This window comes from Bombus bifarius, unplaced genomic scaffold (genome assembly GCF_011952205.1).
Source record: "Bombus bifarius isolate JDL3187 unplaced genomic scaffold, Bbif_JDL3187 scf7180000008206, whole genome shotgun sequence".
In the NCBI taxonomy this organism is placed as follows: Eukaryota; Metazoa; Arthropoda; class Insecta; order Hymenoptera; family Apidae; genus Bombus; species Bombus bifarius.
The window spans coordinates 263,621-288,620 of NW_022884510.1; the positions used below are offsets into that span (position 1 = coordinate 263,621).

The following is a 25,000-nucleotide window of genomic DNA, read 5'->3' on the forward strand; positions in this document are numbered from 1 at the left end:
GCTAGAAACGAAGAAATAAAGAGGAATATCAGGGTACAACGTTTGTACTATAAGGCATCGATGTATTAGTAAGTCGTTCCGCATCCCTGGAAGATCGACGAGGAAGAAGAGACGCGACTAATTGCGCCGCGCCGGTATTCCGGAATTGCTTTAAAGCATTAGCTGGAACGTCGCAGAGAGGTATACAACCCCCCAAGATGGCTGCTCCCGGGCGTATCGACGTTTGGCGTTTGCAGGGTTTCCCAGAGGTAAGCTCATCGGAAATTGTGGGTCTTCCCTCCCCTGGCATCGCCCCCGCCGCCTTTGCTGGCCCTTCAAAACAAAGAAACACACGTAATTAAATTTTTGTCCGGCACAAATTAATGTACGCGACACGGCACGCTACTGCACGCCATGGCCTGGCAGCTACACCATCGCCAAAGGAACTTTAATCCGCGATCCGCCTTCTAATCGACATCCAACCTATCCCATTCTCGCCACTTTCCTTCCATCTCTTCCCTCCTTTTCTCCTATCTTTGCAAGATTCGCTCTCACCCTTCCTTCCTTCCTTCCTTCCTTGCTTACTCACTTTCCTCACTTTTATTTTAACCGTTTCCCCAGCCATCGAACATTTTCACCTAATTAGATTTATATCTTTGGACTCCTCTTGTTTACTTTTAAGAAACGTCAAGACACTTGCGATAGGAGCAAAGATCGAGTTCTACAAAGATTCATCGTCATTGGCTTTGATAATTTCGCGTTCATCGAGTTATTTTCCACGGATCGATGAGCACGGCAATTTCTCTACCGATCCAAGCTGATATTCGCGTGAGATTATCGGCTGATTGTCGATCATCGATAAAAGTAAAAAAATCGTTTTTTCTTCTGTTTTTGTACTTTGTTCCTTTCCCATTCCGATCGTTCTATCTTGTTTATCGCATCTTGGAAATACCTACCATGCAATGACACATGGACGACAAATATCTTTTTATTTTACGACAGTTTCTATCTTTATTAACTGTAGATAATCCTCTTATGGTTGGGAAAAGGAAAGGATTTCGTCGTTAGGAATACTTTTTTAGTAAGTAGAAAATTATTCGTGATTTACGATTCGGTCCTCTCGTTAACATTTCGATGGCTACATTGCAAATCAGAATTACGTTTATCGCCTTTGACCTTCTTCGGATATGTTTGCAAAGTTCGAAGAATATCGAACGACAAATAAAAGACGATAGTTTTACCATTATACGATATAAACAGGTAAAAATCACTTCGTAGCAACGAGTACGTTTCATAAAATCAACGCGTTGATCGGGTTGACGAAAGTGCCATTTTTATTTCGTTACATTATCCTTAATTTAGATAAGCGATAGAAAAGAAGCGTTAGGATACAGATGCTCAAACAACGTCGAACAATGTTCCTACTTCGTGACATTAAATAGCGACATTTATTCATACAAAAATAGATTAATTGTTTAGAAACTATTTGTTTAGAAATTAGTATCTATTTACAGCCGCACGAGTTTCTACATGAATTCGCTAGAATAATACAAAATGATTCGTCTCGTTCTTTTCAGCTAATTCCAATTTTCGCATCCTCCTTATGAATGTCACGGAGTTCCTGTAAACAGAAACAAAATATCGAAATACATTTGGTACATGCTCGTTGCAACATGGTCGTTCGTTTCGTATTAAAATGGGGAAAAAAAACACGCGAACGTACGTGTAACATTCGATAGTGGCCTCCTTTCACTTCGTGTTGCTCGGTTTGTTCGTAAGTTGCTTGAGTCGTTAGACGCGTTGCACTTTCCGCCTCTAACGGGCCGAAAGTCCAACCACCTTCTCCGTCGAAGCGTAACAGTAGTTTATGATATTTCGCGAGGGACGCCACGCGATGCGTGATAGTTAACAACGTTATGCCTTTCCTTTTGGCAGTTTCGTAAATCACTGCTTCAGCCTCGAGGCTCACGGCACTGGTACACTCGTCTAACAGCGCATACTGAGGCGCATGGTAAAACAAACGCGTCATCGCGAGTCTTTGTTTTTCACCACCAGACAACGTAGAGTCCCAGTCACCAAAAGAATCCAGTCCATTCGGCTCTCTCTCTGCCAGACTTCGTAGATCCACTTCTTCCAACAATTTCAGCAGTTCTTCGTCGCAACAGTCTTCCGTTTGTGATTCCGAGGGATATATGATCTGATCGCGCAAGCAACCGACGGTCATGTAAGGTTTTTGGGGAATATAAAATAAGGCGGGTCTTTCTCGTTTAGCAGAGTAATTTTCTGCCGGTCTTATCAAAGTGCCTCCATACACTGGCCATAAGCCAGAAATTATGCGGAACAGGGAACTCTTTCCACAGCCATTGGGCCCAGTAATTAATATATGGTCCCCTGGTCTTATCTACAAAAGTAAAAGCGTACGATAATTTTCCTTTTCTTTTCCGATAGTTTGTGATAGTTTAAAAATATAACGAAGCTTACACAAATAGTCAATCTAGGTACAATAATTTCACAGTTTGGTGTAACTATTGGCACGTCGATCAAGCTTATACTACCATCTGTACTTTCACGTACGATTCCTATAACAAATGTCCTTTGCGTCTTATCGTATCCGATCAAGTATACTTCAAGAATACTGCTAACCTGTATGCTCGTAGAACATTACCTTTTATCACTGGTGCTCCGTCTTTCAATTCGATTATATTATCTAAAGCAAAATTGGTTGTACTATTCGTTGTTCTCGATGAACTACCAACGATATTTCTTCTATATTTACATAGCGCAGCATCTTTAAATACATCCAACATTTCGCTGACCCGTGCTGCGTATCCAGCTAGCGCCACCAATTCCTATAATACATGAAATTCGTTATAAACGTCTTACTCTTCCAACTAGCTAATACGCTCTCTCCGTTATTCTAAATCTTACTTTGTAAGACAACATCAGTCTCTCGACGGCATCTGCCCCAGAACTCAAAAGATTTTTAGAAGTTGTCAAGTATCTAGTTCTTTCGCTCACTCCGCCTATTTACAAGGAAATAAATCCGTTAGTATTTCCCATACTATAAACTAACTTTATATTTAGCACGTACGTACCGTCGCCGTCATCTTTTAAAGCCACGTTTCCTGATGTCACTGTGGTATAAAGAAGGGGCATGGCAATAACTAAAAGTCCAGTGCCAGACCATACGTATTTCATGAGCAGTTGTTCCAACATCACGTACCAAAATTTTAGGGCTAACACTCTCCTTAAGTGCGAAACAAGAGATTTATAAGCGGTAATCAAGTATCGGTGCTCTGTACAGTGACCTCCGTAGAATGCTATCTCTTCTGCATGAGCACTGATGCGAGCATGTGCCTCTCTTAATATTCCACGTTTTGATGCTTCTTCGGCCACTAACTGGCCAAATTTAGGAGAAGCCAGACGTAGAATCTGTCCGGTTAGACCAATTACCACGCACGATAACAATGGCCCTGTAAAACAATACAAAGGAAATTTACTATGCTTGTTAATATGTCGCTTAATTTGCCTTTCAAACGATTAGACTCTGGTTATTCGTACACTCTCTATAACTTGCTAATGGTATTACCGTGTATCCTTCTTGCTCCCATTTTTGAAGAGAAAGAAATAAGCGCGATGCACACCAACGCACAATCTAACAATGGCTTGGTTAAACTGGAATACAAATGTGCCACAGAACTAGCCAATTCGGACAAATCATCCGTCAGTCTTTGTTCAGCACCTCCAAGTCTAGTGTCCAGTGCAGCCACTCTATAGTAGGTCTGTTGACTCAGATACATTTTGTAAGCATGCTCTACCAGGCGTCCTCTTTAAAAACAGAAAACAGAACTTGACACTTGTTTGTGAACCGTTAAAGCCATTTGTAGCAAACTACAAATCAATACATTGTTCGTGTAAATACCTAAAACTAAGAGCCAATCGTCCCTCTAGATATCGAATAGCCGAGTTAACGAACGTCGCGGGGAAAGCTATAGCGAACCATCTCGCGAGCATCAAAGAAAACCCTTGAACGTCTCGAAGCACGATTCTCTTCACGATTTGACCTTCTAAAGTGGCTACATAGATCGACAAAAACGTCCTAGCTAGTAACGTCAGAGTGGCACAAGTGAGTAATCCGGCTTCGCGCGTCTTCCATCCAGGAACCATGATCTTCAGCAACGCGATCAGCTGTTTAATGAATTTTCGGTCCAAACCCACGTTTGCTTTCCCTGCCTTGCTGTTCAACTTGCTATTATTAGCATTATTAATGTCATTCTTATCCCTGCTCGGCACTTGGACGCTATTCCGAGTTTGCTTTTTCCCCTTTTGGTACTGCTTTATAGCAAAAGTCACCAACGGATAACCGATCTTGATGAAATAGAGAGTGGTCGCTACCCCGACTATACCACGAATCAGCTGCTCTTGCCTAATACCGTATTTGGTAGACGTCTTGTCGATTAATTTCGAAAACACCGACGACATCCTGCCGGAGGCACGCTCTCATGGGAGCGTATCGCGGCGTAGAAAACTCGTTTCGAACGTCGTTTTAATCGAAACGACTCGTTTCGATGCTGAATGGTTCGTCAACGACGATCGTCACTCATTGTGCTACTATTAGTGGCAACCACTTCCGCTTCGCTTCTCTTCACAGCTATTCACAAGTGTGAACGTTGAATATACGCGGTAAGAGCGATTCGCGCGATAAACGTGTGTATTCTGCTACGTGCGCATAAAAGAGAAAAAGAAACACACACACACACACACACACGCATACGCACACTCTCTCTTTCCGGCTCGCGATTGCTCGATCCACGTAGACCGGCTACCAGCTGGCGACTGTTCGTCACGTCTCTCGCACGCAGTTTGCCGTTCCGTTCTCTTTTGGACCCTCTCCGCGGCGGCAACTAGAACCCGTGACTGGTAGATCGCCTGTGCTTGTGTCTATCGCTGGACTTGGATCCGAGCTCGTCGACTGCGACCGTGCGTCACTCATTTTTCCGAGCCGCCGATCTCAGATACCAAAATGCGCTCTCCTGGTACGCTAGTTCCGCCACGCTCGTTCCGGACCAACTCTAACATAGATCCCTTTGTGCGCAGCGCTTAGGCGAGCAGACTGTACCGTACGATAAAGTACGATAATATTATCTATATTATGTTGTTGACATTGCCATTATTGCTTGACGGATATCTGTGATATCGATAATCGTGTGCAAGCCTCTCGGCCGCTAGAATAACCGAGACCATTTTTTATGAAATTTTTAATTTCATTTCCCAGGGACGTAATTAGTGTTGAACATTTCAGACAGCAAAGGGCCTATCTTCATGAGTTTATTTATCGCAAGAGTAAGAACATAACATAACCATAAATTTCAAGGTAAATTTTAAAAAACAATGCACGCTATTGTTATTTTCTCTTACATATTAATTTATGGAAGTGATCAACATGGCTTGTGAGCTACTATAAGCATGCGCTATAAACGTATCGTTCTGTAATTCGAATGGAATATGAAATTCCGATTAAGGAACATTCTGTTCTGTCCGTAAATTATTTACAAACTATTATTGATCTTTCCCGACTATATTTCAATTTAATGTAATCTCGAGACGATCTATAAATTTTCTCAAAATGTTGACATTTTTTATATAACGAATTCTATGAAAGATTTAGCGAATTCGAAGATTTTTGTCGAGAAACTTGTAGTTGACTCGTTGTCGAGAAATTTGTTGTGACAGCCGTGTTTCATCTCGTACAGTGCTAATGAAGTTTCAAAATCTTTTATATAACGCATATATAATATGGACGTACAAATTTTGTACGTATTCAAATACTTTCGTAAGCAAATGTATGTAATGTAAATTGTGCAATATGGGGGGTACTGACTAAGGAAAATATGATAAATTTTATCCTAAATTTTGAGTACAATTACAAACGTTTCTTACGTAACGGTTATTCCAGAGAAACATTAGTGAGTTAGAAAGAAAATAGTTTTTGCTAGAAAGATTACCCTCGTATTAATTTAAATGCGTATAATTTGTATTTTTACTTCATAATTTTATTGTCAAATATTTCCAACGAATAAGAATTTGTATATCGATATTGTTCGATATTTTAGTTTGAGATTACAAAACTTCTTTTTAGTTTGTCGATATTGCATATAGGAAATTTTATTATGTCGTCAATTAATTAATGGCAAGTATGAATCATTGACCGTATTGCGACTTGCTTGAAACTTGAACACGCGGTACATTTGTGGATCAAAGTGCCGCTACTTAACTGTATTTGCCTTCCTCTCTTTCTCTCTAAAGATAACGTTGATGTGTGCGTGTATACATATATTAAACACACGTCTCCCATATGTATATAAATACTTATATTCTTTGTCTTCTTTCCCCGTAATCTTTTTCTGGCCTCTCCGCTTCTTTCACCCGTCTCCCCTATTAGTTATGCTATGAATCGTTGGTTGGAACTCGTATAGTCAAGAGCGAAATATCAGTACCGGTTACGCCGCTAATTCTTTGGACCTTTCGGTTAGCTGTTAGCTTCTGACTAATTCTTATTTTAGGCACAAGCGTTGTATGCGGCGCGACGTCTCGTAATGGCTGCTTTAAAGAACGAAGTATATAATAGCAGATATTTAGATACAACAGATAAATGAATAGCGAGAGGGGGGGGGGCATGGAGTAAGATCGTTGCCACTTGTAACTGTAACAAGTCGCGATAATTGACCGTTGGTCATGTTTGAAATAGAACATAGATCTATACTTCTTGGCGTTTCTGTTTTTCTTATGATCGTATAGTATACAGGCTATGGTGCACATAAACGGACGTAGCGTACAGTGACCTCGGCGGCATTCTCCGTGTCGACTTTGTCGACTTTGTCTCCTTAAAACTTCGTGATCGTACGACGCTTGGAATTCGTGGTCGAACGATCAAGCGACTTTGATGTATATCTTTGAAAATATTTTTCTCAATCAGCAATAACATCGATGTTGTCGATAATGTTAACAGATATTTTAAATACAAATGACTCTATAGAGACATATATTATAGCTTGTAGATGTTCAATATCGACGAGGAAAAATTGTTACACGAGAGTTCGATATATGTAATCTGAGAGTTGGTATTTATTTGCATTAGCGAATAGTACACGATATTATTGCGAATTAAAGAGAAAAACGTTTTAGAGGTCATCTGATACCCTGAGATCGCTGTGTTCAGAAATATCTTTCTATATATATACAGGCATTATTTGGAAATTACGATTAGATAAAGCGTGGATATTTTTATATGATTATACAGTGTTGTTGGGAAGTATAATTTAGAAAAGAAAGGCGAAAATTATTATTTAGAGGTGTTGGGAATTAGACATGTATGCATACTTTGAATCATTTATTGTAAGAATACGAGAATTAATTTAATTAGTATGTTTTATTTAAGAAAACAAGCGAATCCTGCAACTGTATTTTTATCATGATTCGATAGACGTCTATCAACTAGTCGTTTAACCTCTGCGGAAGTTAATTACGACGTTAGCCTAACACAACAGTCTATAGCTATATCTACAGATTTCCGGTTTGCCATTCTCTTCGTTTTTGATATATGCTGCTATAAGAAAGAGTCTAATCGAAAAATACCTTACAATTCATACGAATGCATAATTGATTTTATTTATCCAATATATGTGTGTGGTTAAAAGGTTACATCGCGAACTATAATTGCGAATTATAATTAATTATCCTCGTAAATTTTCAATCGATCGTTTTAGTTTATCCTATGATTATTATTTTACATTCTTTGTTGATTATAATTATTCGTTACCGATGCTAAATAATTACGTAATTCTAATCATTTGTCACTTTTCTCGCTAAGAATTTGTCATATTCGTGCGAATATACTCGTTCCGAAGCTGAATATTTACGTGCGTAGTGAATCATGTGTCGTAGAAAGTCCATTCCGAGCGAAGGAAAAACTTGTTTAAAGCAGTTGCAACGATCACAATGTCAATTTCAAATCGTGCTCCTCGCGGAAGAGGCTCGCGTAGCAACGGTTTCGCGTGAATTACGGTGAGTAACAAGATCGGTGCTCTACTTTGCTCTGATTCGCGTTGCACGATGCCGATATTCCCTGCTCCGGGAAATGTTGTTTTCCGCGATTATAGAGGAAAGGGGAGAGACGTCGAACGAAAGGCGATGAAACAGGCCAGTTGAACTCGAGACCGATGCAGGATGCGTGACATAATCGCGACGATATACGAGAATTCACGATGGGACCGATTTTTCTCGACGTTTATCTATGCCAAGTTAATATTTTTAACCTTTAAACGACGACATAACCTCGAAATAACACCACGTGTGGAAAGTAACTGTGTACTAGGGATACATACGATGGTAACACGAGAAACGTCTGTTTTCTTCGGTTAAGGTAAATATACTATCGCTTTTCGCCAGAGCGAGTTTATTAACCAGTTAACGAATGTATCCGTGACAAATGCCTATATAGCCTTGACAATTTGCTTATTTTAGCCATTTATATTTACCAGCTTCTACCGTGGTATATAGCTAGGTAAAGATACAGCTATTTCGTAAAAGACGTATCACATCCACTTTCATTGCTTATTTCTTTTCGAATTGTTTTATCTACGTATAATAGATTTGACCAGATATGCACGTACATTTATTTAGCAAAAACCGTTTGTGAAACCGCAGATAAAAACGTGGATCTCGTCGATTTGTTAAATTTATCGAGTCTCGTCTTAAATATGTTAAACCACTGCTTAAACAACTATTAGATTTCATCTTAAACGCATATAATTGTCTAATATTTAAACGACAATACGATAATTTTGTAACAAAAATGCCAGAAAACATTTTCATTTTACTCAAGTGCTGCTGTCGTTGAAACGTCGATCTCAAGAAATTTGGGAATTAAATATTTACAAAGAGAAATAGGAGAGTATATAATAAAATGTAGTTTTTTTATCACGATATATGTACATGTATGTAGCGCAATTAATGGGATAAGGGAACGTTGTAGTTGCGTATTTTGCAATCTCACGACGGTAACAAATCAAGTACGCTTATTAGAGTGATTTAGTTCGTTATACGTTTTGCAATTCCTCGAAACAGAATTGAACGGTGGAAAGTACGACGCCGACTCTATTAAGGGTAATGGGTTTCCAAGTTTGATAGAAATTGGAAATTTTGTCTAATTTGGTAAATCGCGAATGTGAGTGTTTCGAATTTTTTAGGGGTTTTAAAGTTGCTTCCTATTTTCAAAGATAAATACCTATATTTAAAATTTCGAAACATTAATTATTAGTAGCGAATATGACAACAAACGATAAACAATGGACAACTCGCCTCTATCTTACCTTCTCGAGTCTATATGGAACTTTCGATTACTATCGTAATCTACTAATCGCCGATGTAATCAGTGATTTTGAAAAATAATGCAAATCGAAAGAATCGGTTCGAATGGCTGATCTACGGACGACGAGTGTGGCGAAACGTTGATCGAAAGGATAAGAAACGACAAAGGATTTTAAGAGAGGCGGCCATGTTTCGATATCCGGAGACAGGACGAGAGGGAAAGCGGACTGCTTTTTGAAGCGGCATTTACCAGCCTCGCGGCCGCTATTTTGCGTTTCGTGCAAAACAGAGAAAGTAAAAGTGAGCCATCGCCGTTGTACACATGTGTACGGTAAGCTGGCTTTTTCCATCATTGGCTTTCGTTCTCTCCGAATGTTCGAACGAGTGAGCTCATTCGCTTTCGTTCTCTCCGAATGTTGGAACGGGCGAGCACATTCGCCACACTTTTTTCCAATCTTTACGACCGTTTCACTCGATTACGAGTAATTTCGGATGGATTTCGTTAGCCAATAAATAATACGGTTGTTCCGAGTCTCGCAGCATGTTTTATCAGTTCTACGACACCGAGTATCGCGGGAAACGATCGTAGGAAGGATCGTGTTTGTTTTGCGCGTTACGGATTCCTAGTAGAGCGCGAGGTAAAATATTATACAAAGCGTATAACGAGCAACGAACGTTAATGACATCCCAAGAAACCTAATCGTACGTAGAGTACGCTCGCGAAAGTATTCGAACGCTCTTAGAAACTTGTTGCATATATACGCGTTATACGAAATATTTTGAAATCCCATTAGCGCACTAACGAGGCATCCGTTGCGTATCCAGGCGTATCGTGATTATAGCGACAAAGTTTGAAACGTGTCTGGCAAAGCATATAAAAATTAGAGAAGTTATACAGATGGAAGATACACAATACCGTAGAACTAATTATCGTATATCTAACGGCTACTATTCACGCTGTGAAACGGTTTAAAGTTAATTTATATTTGATCTTGACTCGACGAATGTTTCTTCGTTTCTTGAGTTATCGAGAGGATGGGGGAAAAAGTTGCGTTCGACGTTGAAGAAAGCTGGAGAAATTGTATTCTTTTTTCGGATCGTTAGTTTTACAGTATTCAAGGCCACTTTTATTTTCTTCAACGAAAATACTTACGTGTCGGTTTTATCACACGAAACGTACTACGACGTTTCGAACACGACCAACTAAATCGTCTTTCACTTGGAACAACGATGTTCGTTCGTTTAAAAGGGCGTATTTTGTACGAGGCACGTTAATGTTACCGCGATACAAGAGCGTGTTGCGAAATTATAGATTATCGTCGTTACGTTGACTCGAGAACGGCAATTAATTTCCGATTAACGTTGACAAACGTATTTTGAAAGAAAATTAACTGGAAATGCTGGTTATTTACACGCATATAACGAGTAAACCGCGTTTGTTAGGTTTTTTTCAGAAAAAAATCGTCATAGGTATTTTTGAATGTTTTTATAATAGACTTTTTATAATTTCCCCTCTATTCCGTGTTTCCTCTTTCCGGAGATTCAATGGAAAGTAAAGGTTTTAGGAGAGAGTCACTGGTTGCTCGATCAGTTGGCGTGGCTGGCTGTGAAATTTCTCTAAAAGCTTCGAGGGGATACGATCTTTGACACCGTTCTCGTCTTTCGCTTCGGTTCGTTTTGATAACGGGGCTGCGTATCGCGAATTGGTATCGATTCTCACGTCGGAAGAAACTATTTGTCGATTATTAAAATTATCAAAATCGGAAATATCGGCATGCGAAAATGTTGATTTATAACGAATTCCTTGTTTCCATGTCGCATACACGAAGCAACAGGACGCTTTACGAAAAACGATGCAGCACTTTCCAATAATGAAAATAAGAAAAAAATAAAAAAGTTATTCCGTTACGGTGCCCTGTAAGAAAGAGGCAATTAATTTCAAAAGCGAACGACGGAAACCATAATACACTTTCGTTTACAAACTTTTCCTTTTATTTCGCCTCTTTTTCAACTTACGACCGCGTAACGCTCGAACAAAGCTTCGCGTACAAAAATTTCATAGCATTGTCGTAGATGGATCGCAGACAGACTTTAGCAACTTTGATTCTTTCTCTGGCACTTTTTAGCGGCGCGCGTGTGTCAGGTGAAAACCGCCGCCTGGTACATCTGAAATCTCTCTTCTAAGGCGGATATTTCGCAACGATCTTTATCGAGGAACGATAAGTCAGTATCTAATCGGAAAAAAGGGTTGCTGCGAACGCTAGATAACCGCGACTGTACAGAGTTTTCCGTCATCGTGTAATTACAACGACTACCGTCGAAGTTTCTCCTTTTTTACTTTGCGCGCGCAAAAGTTGCGTCGCTCCCACGGAGTAGAGATCGAAGCAGCGTCGTTTCTTTGTACCTACGTATGGAAACGTACGTATGGAAAGCTCGGACAACGATCTATAGTATGCACTACCGAAGCATAGTCCTACGATCCTTGTCGATACGATATAATTAATTGTCTCTAAATTTATAGCACGGTTCGAAAGCCGATTTCATTTTAGTCGATTTTCGAGATTGGTTTCCGTTAGTTTACTCGAATCCGAATCGAATCACAGCTGCTTCGGGTTTCCACCGATTTCGGAATTTTCTCTCTTTCTTTCCTTTTTTTTTTCATTTTCCTTTTCTCTATTATCGACCAGCGTCGAGATTTCCTCGAAAAGTGTGTCGAATCGCGCAACGATCCCTGGGCCCGGTGGATTTCACAGAAAGTACTAGTTGGTTCCAGCTCGATGGTCGTTTGCAATTAAAGACGCAGTTCGACATAGATCGACATAGATTGGATGTAAAAACGGATAACGAAATCTTTTGTACGATTACGTTAGAGACAAGTTCGTTTCTGACGAGTTTTGTTAGCATTCGACGATTGCGTAACGTTCGCGAGGAACGAGAGAAATTGAGATTATTGGTGATTTAAATTCTATTCTATAATTCTATTTATAGCAACAAGTAGCGGCGTCGGCGTACAAAAGCGGAGAGATTAATCTTTCCAAACGAAAGCTAAAAGACAACGTAACGAAATCGAATATTGGATCGAATAATCTCTGCTTACATCTGCATACGTGTCTTGGATGGTAGATCGATAACGACGCCTTAATCCTATCGTACGTTGGTCGAAGATTGTACCAGAGATCGTAAAAAGATCGTTTAAAGATCGTGTAACTTATATTTTTGAAGCGACTAATTTTAGTAGAAATCGTAGATACCGGATAAAGCAACCGGATAGGAAAAAAAATATCGGAAAACAGCGGCGACACGATGGCTCGAAATAAACTCGAAGAAATTGCAAATCCGTCATTCTCCAAGAGACGATCGTTTCGATGGATTTTTTTTTTTTTTTTTTTCTAACTTGACAAAATAATAACTTACTTTATTTACCTCTTTTAAATACTGCCGCAATTACGCAACTTTTACACGATATTTCGCTGCTTCGTCCTTAACGAGTTAAAAACCAGAGGAGTGGAAGGCAGAGGGTCCGTTCGTTAAATCGCTATCTTCCCACAACGAAAGGTAAAGTCGACGCGTGGCCTCCGTCATCCCCGACCAAATAGGTATGGAAACCGGTTGCACAAGGGCATTTCTTGCTATCGCTATTCGTAGGATACACGCTGCAAACGCTACTTCCTGTAACAAGCATTAAGAAAATTCGTTTCTGCCATCTTTGGAGAGATTAGACGTTCGTAGATAGAAATTCGTTAATTCGAATGTTTTGTACGAGACTGGTTTTGTCGATATATTCCACGGGCCAAGATGTTGCGTAACACTGTGTGTGTGTGTGTGTGTGTGTGCGTGTAACCTTTATGACGTTACTTTTAGAGCTCTAACGGGGACGAATGCCACGAGATCTAGATGAACTTGTCAAATAAATATATCTACGTGATCGTAAATCATTGCGAAATTAGAAGACAATGGCGAGAATAGGAAAGAAGGGAAAGCGAAAGAGCCACAGAGAATCTGCGAATTAATCTCCGTATTAATAGGCGAATATTAATATTTACGTAATTTCTGATCTCTCGTTGCAATCGAAATACTTTTTCTTTCATTAATCGCGAATTTTTATTTTGATTTCTGTAAAACATATCTCGCAGATTGCTACGGAATACGAAGGGGACGGTTAAACAGTTTTTTTTTTATTCGGTAACTCCTTGATCCGTCGATACTCGCGATTAACGACATTTTTACATAGCAGAACGTTCGCACATGTATTTAGAAATTCTAATATATTTTATATCGAAACGAACGCACTCCGACTGTGTAACCTTGGCCCAGTGGTGACTCTCGTATCGTCGTCCTCGTTGATTTGCAAAACAAATCTTATCGCTATATACGTTGTACAACGACTGGTTCGTATTACGAAAAGCGAAACGATTCGTAGGATACGATAGTAATTTGTCAGCAAAATCCCGAGTCTAACGAGGTCGGTTTACGTCCGAGTATCGTTAGAATTCGAATTATTATCCACCACGTGCGAATCGTCTGCTTTGTTTCGTCTATTACGAACGTCTTCTCAAATTTCAGAATTTCTTGACACATGCCAACGTAATTTGTTACGACGTATGTATAAAAGGCGTGCCAGAAGACATTCCAAGCGACAAAGTCACAGGCGGGACGGCTCTTATACAAATGTCACTCACCCAAGCCTGTTCGCAAAATGTTCAAATTAAAACCTATATAAGATCAGTGGACGGATCAAGGTCTCTTTCATCGTGAAAGAGAACGAGAGCGACTCGTAATATTACGTACACCTTATCTCGTTTATTCTTGCATCGTTTCTCGTGAGAACCACGTAATTTCGCGTATTTCGCGTAAAGGAAACTTTTACTTCTGTCGAATAATTGGATAACGGAATAGAGTTATGAGCGTTACGGTGTATAAATTTCAAACGCGTACATGTAAAACGGCAACGAAAATTTCAAAACTACGATACGAGACAGAGGCAATATTCGAATAATCGTTAAAGCGAATATAAACAAAACGAAGATAAAAATGCTGAAAAATGCAAGGAAAGTTTAAGATCAAAATTGTTTAGAAATAAAGCGTAGATGTCTGTTTTCCGTGTATCTACGTATCGAAACTAGAAAAATGTATAGGATACGACGTATAACGTGCGTAAATATCCGAGATAAAGAATTTTTTACTACGTACGATAAATTTCTAATTAGATTCTACCTCTTTCCTTGTGCTGATAATTTCAATTTAAAGTATATCGCATATCGTAATACCTGGAATGGGACATACGATAAATAGTACGTGCATAGTGGCGGCAAAATGTATTCATTACGGTATTTACGTTCTAATTAATTAAGTCGAAGCCTATCGAATCTCGTATCCGCGTACGGTGGTACGCGCATTAACACGATTATACGAATTTGACGCTAGAAAGATGAAATACGTATATACGTAGAATCTGATAAGAAAAATCGACTGATTCTAAAGCACCTACTCGTATAACTACTATTAGTAGGAGTACCTCATCCGCGTCTCCCACCGATGTCGTCCTAGTCCGCAGTTGCCAACTGTCGCGGTGGCTTTGTACCTTCGATCTCAATACGTGGGGGAACGAGCGTGTTCGACCAGCGTCGAACGATCGTCATCCGCTTGGTCGCGAACGAATGCCGACGATAGTTTGTCGGATATTCTGTCCGACGTGGCTTTATTTCCAAACTTGAAGGCACCGTTCGTACCTTGGAGATTGCGCTGCGAGGGCAACGCCTCCAAGATTCGAGGAGGATTCCGCCTTATCGCTTGATTAACGAGACAACTTTTGTTATTTATCGAATTTTCTTCCAACGTGCAACCTGGTCGGCTCGTTCGTCCGGTCGGTAGACGTTGCGTTGGCCTGTAACCATCCAAGTCGCCGATCACTGGCGCGCTACTTTGCAGATTTAAGGCGTTCAGTTGAAGACGATTGCCTCCAAAAGGAACGCTTTCCTCGGAACCAACTGATCTGCTGAGTCGGCTGCCCGGTTCTACAACGCGGTTATGATCGTTTATCTCGTCGTTTGTTATGTAGGATTTCTGTTTTCCGGATTTGCTAGTCGCGTACGCGTTTGCAAGAGGAAATAGATTTCTAGATTTGAAGCAACGAGCTTCTTAGGTCGATCCGTCGATGTATGCCCTTACGGATCGTTCGCGAGACTCTATCGTTCACGTTGTCGTGACGTGCGGCGTGTAGTAACGAGAAAAATAAGGAAAGCCGGCGTTCGCACCTAGACGATCTTCAAAACGATAAAATACCGCGTATTTTCCGATTTTGCTCGACCGGTCGGGATCGTCACGCATCGACGGATTCAACGGTTTTACGTTACAACGACCGATATCGGTTGCAACGACCGATAAATTTTCATCGCTTTTACATCGCTGCTTACCAAAAGTTTTTGCCTCTCTCGCGTGAGCTAGGAGCTTGTCGATCCTATTTCGTCGGAAGTACGTGTCAACGATATCGAGTTTCTTCGCTTGTTCCTGTTCGCTGCTCTCCTCGTTCTCAGCTTCCACGTCCATCTCGTCCGCGTTATCCTCGTTATTGCTATTATTGTTAAGATCCGGTTTGGAAGGCACTACGTTGTACTGTGTATTGTCTTTAGGCACCAACGACGCTGGAGGAAGGGAAATACGTGGCGTCGCGTCCGGTAATCTCCAACGACCCAGCTCGTCGCTCCAAGTGGCCGTGGATCTGACGGCAGCGACATCGCGAAACGGACATCCGGGTCGAAGATGAGGAACCATCGCGTCGCATATTTGCGAGGTAAGCAGTTCTCTGCGCAAAAGATCGCGTCGCTCCGCGTCCCAGCAAGCTTGGAGATCGGCTGCTTCCGCTTCGAGTTGCTTCGCTCGTTTCGCCATTCGTTTTAGCGCATCTTCCGTCGATCTACGTTGGGAATATAATTTTAGCCGAATAGAAAGATACATATAATATATGATCTCGAAACGTTTAAACGTACTCTTCGTAATAATACCAGGCAAACTACCGTTAAACTACGTTCTATCGTATATTTTATTTTCAATTATACTATCAATACTGCGTGTAAATACTCGAGTTTCTTGAAACTTGGTAGAATCGGAAAATCTAGAATCTAGATTTCATCGTACGAATTGTTAAAAGGATAGAATCCAATAGCGTAAATCGACCGAACGAAATTTATTCGTCTCTTCCCGCTAACGTTTCTCTCTAACTTGGACGAACAAAGAGGTATACGCCGTACGTTTCAATTGCACGAACCGTTTCGTGCGTACATATTCGACGCAGCTTTCGCACGTTCAAACTACTAACCGGAGTTGACCATACACCTGGAACACGCTTCCGTTTCCTTCCTGAGCGCTAGTCTCCAGAGCCGAAGCGAGAGCCTCCAGCCTCTTTCTTCTTTTTTCTCGTCGTCTCCTCAATTCGGCATTTCCTTGCTCCTCTCCTCCGATAGTTAGCTTCTCCAGTCTCTTCAATACCTCTTGCATGGCCGCCTCTCGCTTCTTCCTTCGCCTTTCCTCCCGTTCCACGTCCTGTTCGTCCATCGGCTGCTGAGAAACAGGCTTGGGCCTCGTATCGCCGATAGTACCAGCTTCGTAGCGAATCTTCATAGCCTGCAATTCCTCTCGAAGCTTCTGAGCAAACAGATTGGAGTGTTCGCACTCCTCCTTCAATCTTTTCACATGTTCGCTGTATTCTCGTTGCTCGATACTCTCTTCGTCTTCGATTTCTGCCTTCGCGGCTATCTCTTTTACGAGCGACTGATCGTTCGACTCGATCAACTTCCTTAGACGTTGCAGTTCTAATTGATACTGCCTCAGTAAAGCATCTTTCGGATCCTCGTTGACGACAGGTTTGTTCTTGATACATCGAGCTCTGGCTGCGTATCGCAAGGTACTCAGAGTTTCTTCGGCGTCCACGTCGCTGCCACTTATACAAGCTATCATCAGAGTTCTTGCGTTTCCACCGAGGCTGTCTCTTAGTAGCCTGGTTAGCTTGCTGTCTCTGGATAGGGAATTTTCAAAGGAAACGTTTAGTGACTTTGTGATCGATCGCGTTCGTTACGCGATGTTTCGTATCGTCTCGAGTATACGAGTTTCTTCGAGCGTCGATTTAAACAACGATTAATCCCTTTAGTATAGGCCTTTAAAGAACAGCCGATACATCCGCGAAGCGTTGTAAGAAAGAATTTATTCAACGACTAAAATTTTTACACCATCTTATCTAATGTTGCGATGTTATAACTAACTAACTCGGCATAACTAACGAAGGAAGGAACCAATCGTCGGCTATGAATCGACGATTTTAACGAAACTTACGTCTGATGTAGTTTTTGAAAAACAATGTGATTCTACTATGCCGCGTTGCGTCACCTATGATACCTTTACGGAGACTTTATCTCTGGAGTTCTCAACGAGTTCATCCTTTTTACAATCGTTCGATATCGAAGTATTCCTTTTTGGCCGTCAAGTGGCGTACAAATTAGAAACTAACTGACTTTTCTCCTGTATTCTTCGCACAAGTACGTTATCCTAACGATTCTAAAATTTCGTCTAACAGTCTACCAACATACCTATACGGCACGTGTCTGCCATGACCAGCAGCCAACGCACTGATCACGTTTCCCAGCGCCGAAAGACTCAAATTGATGCTAGCTGCCTCTTTCAGTCTATCTCCGGTAGCACCAGTCCTCGCTTGCCTCTCGGACCCGGCAAGATCCACCAGGTGAAGCCTTCCTCTCTTTACCGGATTCTCAGTCTTACTGCTCTCTTCGTTGATGGCCAGCGTTTCCAAGGACAACGTCAACACAGCGTGACTCCTGGAACTAGCTGCGTTCATTTTCGTAGCTGCAGCGGCTCTTCTTCGATCACCTTGTTCGACCAGTCGTGCGCATTCCGCCGCATCTTTCACCGTCACCTCTCTCAAACCTCCAGCCACGTAAGTCCCGCGATTGGGATCCTCTTTCAAGGTCAACAGATCGCTCCCACCGTCTTGCAATAGATCCCTTAATCGTTCGTTGTAAATTTCCAGGTAACTGAGCAGGGCCAAGTATCTCATTTCCGCGTTGGCCGTCGACGTGGCCTCGAAGATGTGATCTAAAGTACGTTCGATGAATCCACGCATTGTGTGCGATTTCCCGCAGCCTGTTTGTCCGTATGCAAACACCGTGCCATTGTAGCCGTCCAGTACAGCTTCCACGATGACCGAACCAACGTTTTCGTAGACAAATTCTGTAGTTGCTTCCGGACCGAAGGCGGCGTCGAATTGGTACACCTTGCCGTTTCCGGGGCCTGCGGCTGCTGGACACTCGAGGGTGCAGCATTTTGACGCAGAATCGATCGTTACCACGTTCTGCGCAGGTGAAAAAAATACGATAGGTGAATTTTCGAGTTTACCGATAGATGTGTAAAGCTCGATGAAATTTCCTTATTATTAATAATATAAGTTTAATAATATCTAATGATTAGTAATCGATTTAACAGCTTTGTTGCTTGTAGCTCTTTAATAGCTCTCAAAGTTGCTGTTTCCAGTATACCGCAAAGTATACCGTTTGCAGTATATAACGAGAGAACGCGAAGACGCAGAGGGAATAGAGAAAGAAAAAGGATAGAGACGCGAAAAGTAACGAGGATCGGAGGAAGAACGGAAAAGAAATAAGAGGCTAGAACCAAGAAAGTGTAATATCACATCATATCATGTGTAATAACGTAAGATCGAAGTACAGATATAGCGCGATATACTGCAGCGTGAATTAAGGTCACTGTACATTTACGAAACACCGTGACTTGGAAAAATATGTTTTCTTAAGTTCGTAGTGTGCATGCATGTAGGTTTCCGTTGTGCAAATATTTTTCTGTTTAGTCCATTCTTAAAAGCGAACTACGCGTATAAAGGAGGATAAATATTCACAAATGTTCCTGCCTTTATTAATAACAGGGTTTTTGTAAATTTCATCTGAGCGGAATATCGACCGAGCAAAAGACTTTGCCTTTCAAATTAAAACCTATAACTGCACTCCCGTAATTTACAAGCAACGCGTGCAAGAACGATTAAAGTTATATAATTTTTTTTATACGACTAATCGATCGACGTGATTTATCAATCACGTTATATTCTATACTCGTTATGCAAAAACTATCTGTGTAATGTGGCTATTATTTGCAACGTCGGTTTAGCGATAGTTCGTAGTTCGTACTCGTATCGATTGAATTTCGCGGAAATAATAATAAAACGCAATTGTCGCTTCTTCCTGTTTCAGTATTGTAACTAAATTATCGATTCGAGCTTCTTTTCCCATTTTTCGTCCGATACGTCGAGTAAATAAGTTTCGCAGATATAATTAAAAGCCAGCTGCCTGTTAATTTCAAATGTAGATTAGTTTAAAACCAAGTACTCTGATTAACATTTCCGTAGTGACACGTGATTCAACAACGTTGGTCGAGAGTTAAACCTGATATAACAAAGTGAAACTAAATTACCTTAAAATTAAATTAAAATTGTAGAGCGGGATACGATCCAACAAAATATTAATTAACAATTAACACTCGACATAATAAATACTCTGAATGCATCGAACTGCAAAATATGAAATAACGAATATTTTTCCTGATAATTCCTGTATCTTAAATCATTTTACGTTTCTATATGCATTATCAAACTTAATAAAATTGAACGAATACAGCGCACGAATTCTTTCAACAAAGTTAACATTCTATACTTCTTAAGTAATGAAAAACAAACGTAAATACAATTAAAAGAAAAGAAAACTTTTATTCTATCTGTCACGTGTTGACTCAAAGTCCCTTTCCACTTTCATCGTACGTCCATCAACGTAGCTCGCAGCTATGTATCACGGGCCATCGTGTACAGTGAGTCGTCATTAAATTTACTATTCCATAAGATATTCAGAAGGTAACGTAGGCACGCTAAGCTGATCGGTGCATACACGATGCATAGATAGTGGTATCGAACCGCGTCGTTGCACACATCATTTTACATGCCTATATACATACGTATTCACATGCTTATCGATGAAGCGGAATATATGCCAAATCGATGGAAAGCCACAGTCGTGCTACCAATTTTATATCCTCCTTGTTTTTCCCTCTTTTACGTTCATGTGCGGCGACACACGTGGTTGACACACTGCCACAAGAGGCACACGTGCACGCTGCGTGTACGTGTAACTTTGCGTAGGTGCGATCGTATGATTCGCGATAAATACACGCACATATTGTGTACGATTTGTAACAACGGTATAATGATTTTCAGATTTTCAGAAGTTCCGCGCTAATTATTAAACGATATATTTATAGTTTCTCGTGTTTTGACCTGGTCTGGATTTCGGTTCACACGAATTGCAATGCATATTCATGAAACGTTCAACGCATAATTCAAAACTTGTCGATCGAAACCTGAAAAATTATGAATATCTCGATAAAATGATTTTTTATTAAAGTATAGAAGTTACAAACGTAGTATACAAACTAATAGTTAACTGTCATATTTGTTATTTTTCTATATTCTTCCATATAATTATAACTTTGGAATAGTATGTACTAGGTACTTGAAGTAAGCATGATGTGCGATTTATCTGCGAGGTTAGAAGATCTGCTTTTATTTAATCTATATCTTAAAAATTAAACAATTTTGAAATCGAGAATTTCTCAAATAGCGAAACTCTTCCATTATATTACATGGCATTTGTGCAAAAGAAACTTACAGTTTTATTCATGCGAATAGTTGAATATCGTGTCATAATATTTTATAACAGATAGCTCCATAATGTTATAATTAAGTTACATTTCAAGTAATAAGCAACTGTTGGGATACTTTTCGACGATGGTGTAGGATTCCTAGATACGTAGAAAAACGAAATATACTCGTTGATACACGTTACGGTAAACTAATTATTTCGCCGTTCTTTCAATTTCTTTTATTGTTAAAAAATTACGTTTGGTTTGTATGGGATAAACGGGATTTCTTTATTTTATTTCCGATGTAAATTGTCGAATTCATAACCTATATTATACGATCAATTTTTTGTTCTTCTTTACGGTGTGAAAGAAATTCAAGCTCTTTACGGTTTACTGCAGAATTATAATAGCTATAACAGTTATAAGCAAAATTTAAACACTGTGCGACACTAAAGACAGACAGTTTCTATTTGTTAAAAAATTCTTACATTCAATGCCACGTCATGTTGCTAACAGTCACAAGACGTTAAAAATATTAAAAAGAACTATTCAGTTTAAATAAATAAAAAATGCAGTTCTCTTTTTACTAACGCGTTGTGCAATGTGGGACGAGAGCTTAAGGCTAAGCCGAGTTTTTAGCTTGTTGGGGGACATTCGAAAAGATCTAGAAAAATTCGTGGCTATTTATTAGCATCTCTGCCACGATATCCAACGGGTTTCAAAGTGACATATTTAAAAATTTGTTTAAAAAGACATCGACATTTAAACAAAATTATTTAAATACGCGATCGAAAAATCGTTGGAGGCTTACACGTCCCACATTGCATATAGAGGGTAAAAGATCTGAAACAAAAGAAAAAAAAGAAAAAAGACATCAATCAGAATCTTCGTGGTGACTTTACTTACTTAATAAAACTAAAACCATCCTTAATCCGACGAAATTCATTCATCCAACGAACTTGAGTCAAAGATTCGAAGATTCAGAGAGGATGATCTCGTAAAAAATTTCCTAGCGGAAAAATTACAGTGTGCATGCATGTTGCTCGCGTGTTTTGATACGGTCGCTAGGCTACAACGCGTTCGATAGAACAATGACGAGTTATCCACATACTTTCCACGAATAAACAAAACAAGAAACAGAAGCGAAAGCGTGCATAGCGCACGTTGGTGGCGCGGGTGCATGTGACACGAACTCAGAAGCGTCGACGATCTCCTGGCTGTTCATTGTCCGCCTCTATGAACGTACCCTGCATCCCTGCTGGAGCTCCCGAGCGTTCATTGGGCGACATCTCACAGCCACCTTCACAGACTCGCTCATCTAAAAACGAAAGACACTAGATTAGGCAGAGAAAGAGATTTTGCCTTGAGGATTGTCGTTACGCGTAACAATTGTAGAAGAGTCGTTACACCTTGACTGTTAGATCGCTATTACAAGATGATAGTATACTTGGTTGAAAAGTTGGTGACCGACGGGCAATTAAGTATGCATTTTATTTTGTTGTAAAGCATAGTTCTGTGTATCTTTTGCACTATTTGAACGGTCGAATATATTAATAAATTATGTTTCCCGAATTAATTTATCGATAAATTAAATGAGAATATCAAAAGTCACGAAAAATGTTATCGCTAATTGGATTGAATTTTCGTCATTTTAATAAGTATATCGTGCAATTTTCGACGCCATTATTTCGGCGATATTACTTGATGTTGTGTTTCTCAGGAACATATTGCTTTTTGCTCGTTAAGTATTTCATTCGTTTGCCGACGAAATGTGTGTGTGTGTGTGTGTGTTGTCCTTGAACTCAGTTACGCGTTGAATCACCCCGAATTATAGCGTGTCTAAGCCGTACAACCCACCTCTATGTATGCGACCAGCATTCATAAAATCGTATTTGAACGTAAAATGACCAAATGTGCCATTTAACAACGCATAATACGATAAGAACACCTGATAATAAAAATTTCGCAATTACGACCATAAACTACATTACAAAGTGAAATGTTGGGATCGATAGTTTGAAAAATATGGCAACTATAAGACCTAGTAGTAATGAATTGTATGAAAATTAAATTCTTAGAATAAATGAGTTATTATTGATTAACCAAAAAATTTCTCATTCCTATAGATCGAGTATAGAAAGTAAAAAAATATTTTATTTTTGCATATAATAATATCTCTCCTTTGTTTAATAATATTTTTATTTACATGTGCTACATTCTAAAAACATCAAATATAAAAACTAATAAACTAAATTTAACTTTCTTCAAGTTCAAGGAGTCGACTGAAACTGAATTGATTCTGAGAATTTAACTATGACCTTCAACTTTGAAGTATCAATCAGGCTGTCAAGATTCACGTTATTCCGTATGACAGATAAAACGAATAATAAATAAACTAGAAATAGAATGTTTCAAATATTCATAAATACCGGTTAATACAACTAACGTGATTATGCATAGAGTATACTGAATGAGTTACGGGTAGAATATTTTGCATGAATTAATTGATTTGTATAATTTTGAGCGTATATATAATTAACAAATTTTTATGTTATGAACTTTTAAAGGATACCTGTAAAATTTCATGTCAAGCACTATCAAATATCGATATCAATTGGATGGAAATATCGATCGGATTAAACATGCAAGAAATACAAATAGGTCAAGTGCAGAAGGTTAATGGATGTGTGGTAAGTGGCATAAATCATACGCAGGTGTCGCTCATGTACTCGAGTAAAAAAAGATTATATTAGATTGGGGTAAATACGAAAGCGACATAAGTTAAGCCCGCGTACAATTCATTCGGTGTATTTTACATTTACATTTGCACTTGCTATGTAGATGAATTCTGATTACGAAGGGTAGATAAAGAGACGGCCCCCTAACCGAATGAACTCTACGATTTGACCTAGTAGTAAGGAAAGTTTAAATCGACTAGACTAGATCGATTTGTATCGATTTGTCGAATATTCTCTATTTTATACAAAATATGTTTTCCTTTGTCACATTTAGTTAAATATACAACTGTATTTGATACAATATTGTCTACGTACATATATATATATATATACACACGTGTTTTAAATTTTGAATACATTTTGGACTTTTTTAGTCTAGTTTATCGTTTTCCCTCAGTTTACGAAACATTGTATACAGTTGCTTTAAGATAATTATGTTAATCGATCTTAATACTAATTAACAAATAATCGTGTGAATTTAGTTTTTTTCAAAGCAATTTGTATGGTAAATAAAAAAAAAGCATTTAATTATATAATATATGAAAACTGAATTGTTTGTTTTTATTAAACAAGAAGAGAAATGAGGATATAAATATGATATTAACATTGCATTTAATTGTCACTTTATATTTCATCAGATTATAAAATTGTAAACCGACCAAATATCCCATTATACGAAAACTATTCGAAAGTGATTACCGAATCTTTCAACAAAAATATATACATTCTTTTAATTGGACGAACAATTCTCAAGCTTTTGTTGTAGACGTAATTATAACTACTTATGTTTTAAAACGATATGCTATTGTTTTTAGTACAAAACAATATATGTAGTTTGGTAACCTTAAAATTATAGCAAAGCAAGTTATTTGAAATATTAGTATGTGTGATTGAAAACAAGGATCATGAAAAATGTAAAAAAGCCCGAAGAAATAAATTTGCAAACGATTATAAACAGTTTATAATAACTTCGTCGATAGTTTAACAGAAAGTATTAATCAAATTAAATCAAAATTACTCACTTCAATAAGCGTATTTTCCTCTTCGACATATGAATTATCCTATAATTGTGAAGATATATGTCCTCATGTGCCCCGTAGAAATAATTTGATATGTACTTACAGCGTACTGCATGACAAGCACACCTGAACTGACAAGCAGCTCTAATGTTGTGAATTGCTAGTACCTTGGTTGTCGACTTGCGCTCGTTC

General features: G+C 39.2%; 2 protein-coding genes and 2 long non-coding RNA genes across 8 annotated transcripts; 2 read left to right on the forward strand and 2 right to left on the reverse strand.

Annotated features, from left to right (window-relative positions):
- The first annotated feature begins 36 nt into the window (after positions 1 to 36).
- On the forward strand, positions 37 to 18,519 carry LOC117210523. Of its 3 annotated transcripts, XR_004488118.1 has the most exons (5): positions 5,033 to 5,109; positions 5,255 to 5,353; positions 15,978 to 16,138; positions 18,023 to 18,323; positions 18,386 to 18,519. It is a non-coding gene; the product is annotated as an uncharacterized LOC117210523 (long non-coding RNA). The 3 variants fall into 3 exon arrangements; XR_004488117.1 differs by lacking the exons at positions 5,033 to 5,109; positions 5,255 to 5,353 and adding an exon at positions 37 to 248; XR_004488119.1 differs by lacking the exons at positions 5,033 to 5,109; positions 5,255 to 5,353 and adding an exon at positions 7,654 to 8,401.
- Positions 1,405 to 4,590, reverse strand: LOC117210520 (ATP-binding cassette sub-family D member). Of its 2 annotated transcripts, none has more exons than XM_033453635.1 (8): positions 3,902 to 4,590; positions 3,569 to 3,807; positions 3,075 to 3,452; positions 2,908 to 3,002; positions 2,645 to 2,828; positions 2,461 to 2,558; positions 1,790 to 2,380; positions 1,405 to 1,600 (listed from the first exon to the last, which is right to left on the reverse strand). In XM_033453635.1, exons 1-8 carry the CDS (start codon positions 4,459 to 4,461, stop codon positions 1,553 to 1,555), a joined length of 2,193 nt encoding a protein of 730 aa, XP_033309526.1. In that variant the 5' UTR covers positions 4,462 to 4,590; the 3' UTR covers positions 1,405 to 1,552. The 2 variants fall into 2 exon arrangements, with proteins under 2 accessions (XP_033309526.1, XP_033309525.1); XM_033453634.1 differs by having other exon boundaries at positions 1,703 to 2,380.
- Positions 12,719 to 24,967, reverse strand: LOC117210519 (osmotic avoidance abnormal protein 3-like). 2 transcript variants are annotated; one of them, XM_033453632.1, is made up of 7 exons: positions 24,812 to 24,967; positions 22,298 to 22,369; positions 17,928 to 18,706; positions 16,664 to 17,359; positions 15,762 to 16,261; positions 14,864 to 15,362; positions 12,719 to 13,017 (listed from the first exon to the last, which is right to left on the reverse strand). In XM_033453632.1, the coding sequence occupies exons 2-6, from the start codon at positions 22,367 to 22,369 to the stop codon at positions 14,938 to 14,940; spliced, it is 2,472 nt and encodes an 823-aa protein (XP_033309523.1). In that variant the 5' UTR covers positions 24,812 to 24,967; the 3' UTR covers positions 12,719 to 13,017; positions 14,864 to 14,937. The 2 variants fall into 2 exon arrangements, with proteins under 2 accessions (XP_033309523.1, XP_033309524.1); XM_033453633.1 differs by lacking the exon at positions 12,719 to 13,017 and having other exon boundaries at positions 15,049 to 15,232.
- LOC117210524 lies at positions 18,599 to 19,308 on the forward strand. Its single transcript, XR_004488120.1, has 2 exons — positions 18,599 to 18,732; positions 18,853 to 19,308. It is a non-coding gene; the product is annotated as an uncharacterized LOC117210524 (long non-coding RNA).
- Positions 24,968 to 25,000: the final 33 nt, after the last annotated feature.

What these genes read in the sequence shown, in the direction of transcription:
- LOC117210520 (XM_033453634.1), bottom strand. Translation starts at nt 4,461, where the DNA reads ATGTCGTCGGTGTTTTCGAAATTAATCGACAAGACGTCTACCAAATAC. An exon ending in CGATTGGCTCTTAGTTTTAG is followed by an intron (nt 3,808 to 3,901) that starts GTATTTACACGA and finishes CTGTTTTTAAAG; the next exon opens with AGGACGCCTGGTAGAGCATG. An exon ending in TTTAAAAGATGACGGCGACG is followed by an intron (nt 3,003 to 3,074) that starts GTACGTACGTGC and finishes CCTTGTAAATAG; the next exon opens with GCGGAGTGAGCGAAAGAACT.
- LOC117210519 (XM_033453632.1), bottom strand. Translation starts at nt 22,369, where the DNA reads ATGAGCGAGTCTGTGAAGGTGGCTGTGAGATGTCGCCCAATGAACGCT. An exon ending in GGCAGACACGTGCCGTATAG is followed by an intron (nt 17,360 to 17,927) that starts GTATGTTGGTAG and finishes TTCCCTATCCAG; the next exon opens with AGACAGCAAGCTAACCAGGC. An exon ending in GAGAGAGGCAAAAACTTTTG is followed by an intron (nt 15,363 to 15,761) that starts GTAAGCAGCGAT and finishes ACCGCGTTGTAG; the next exon opens with AACCGGGCAGCCGACTCAGC.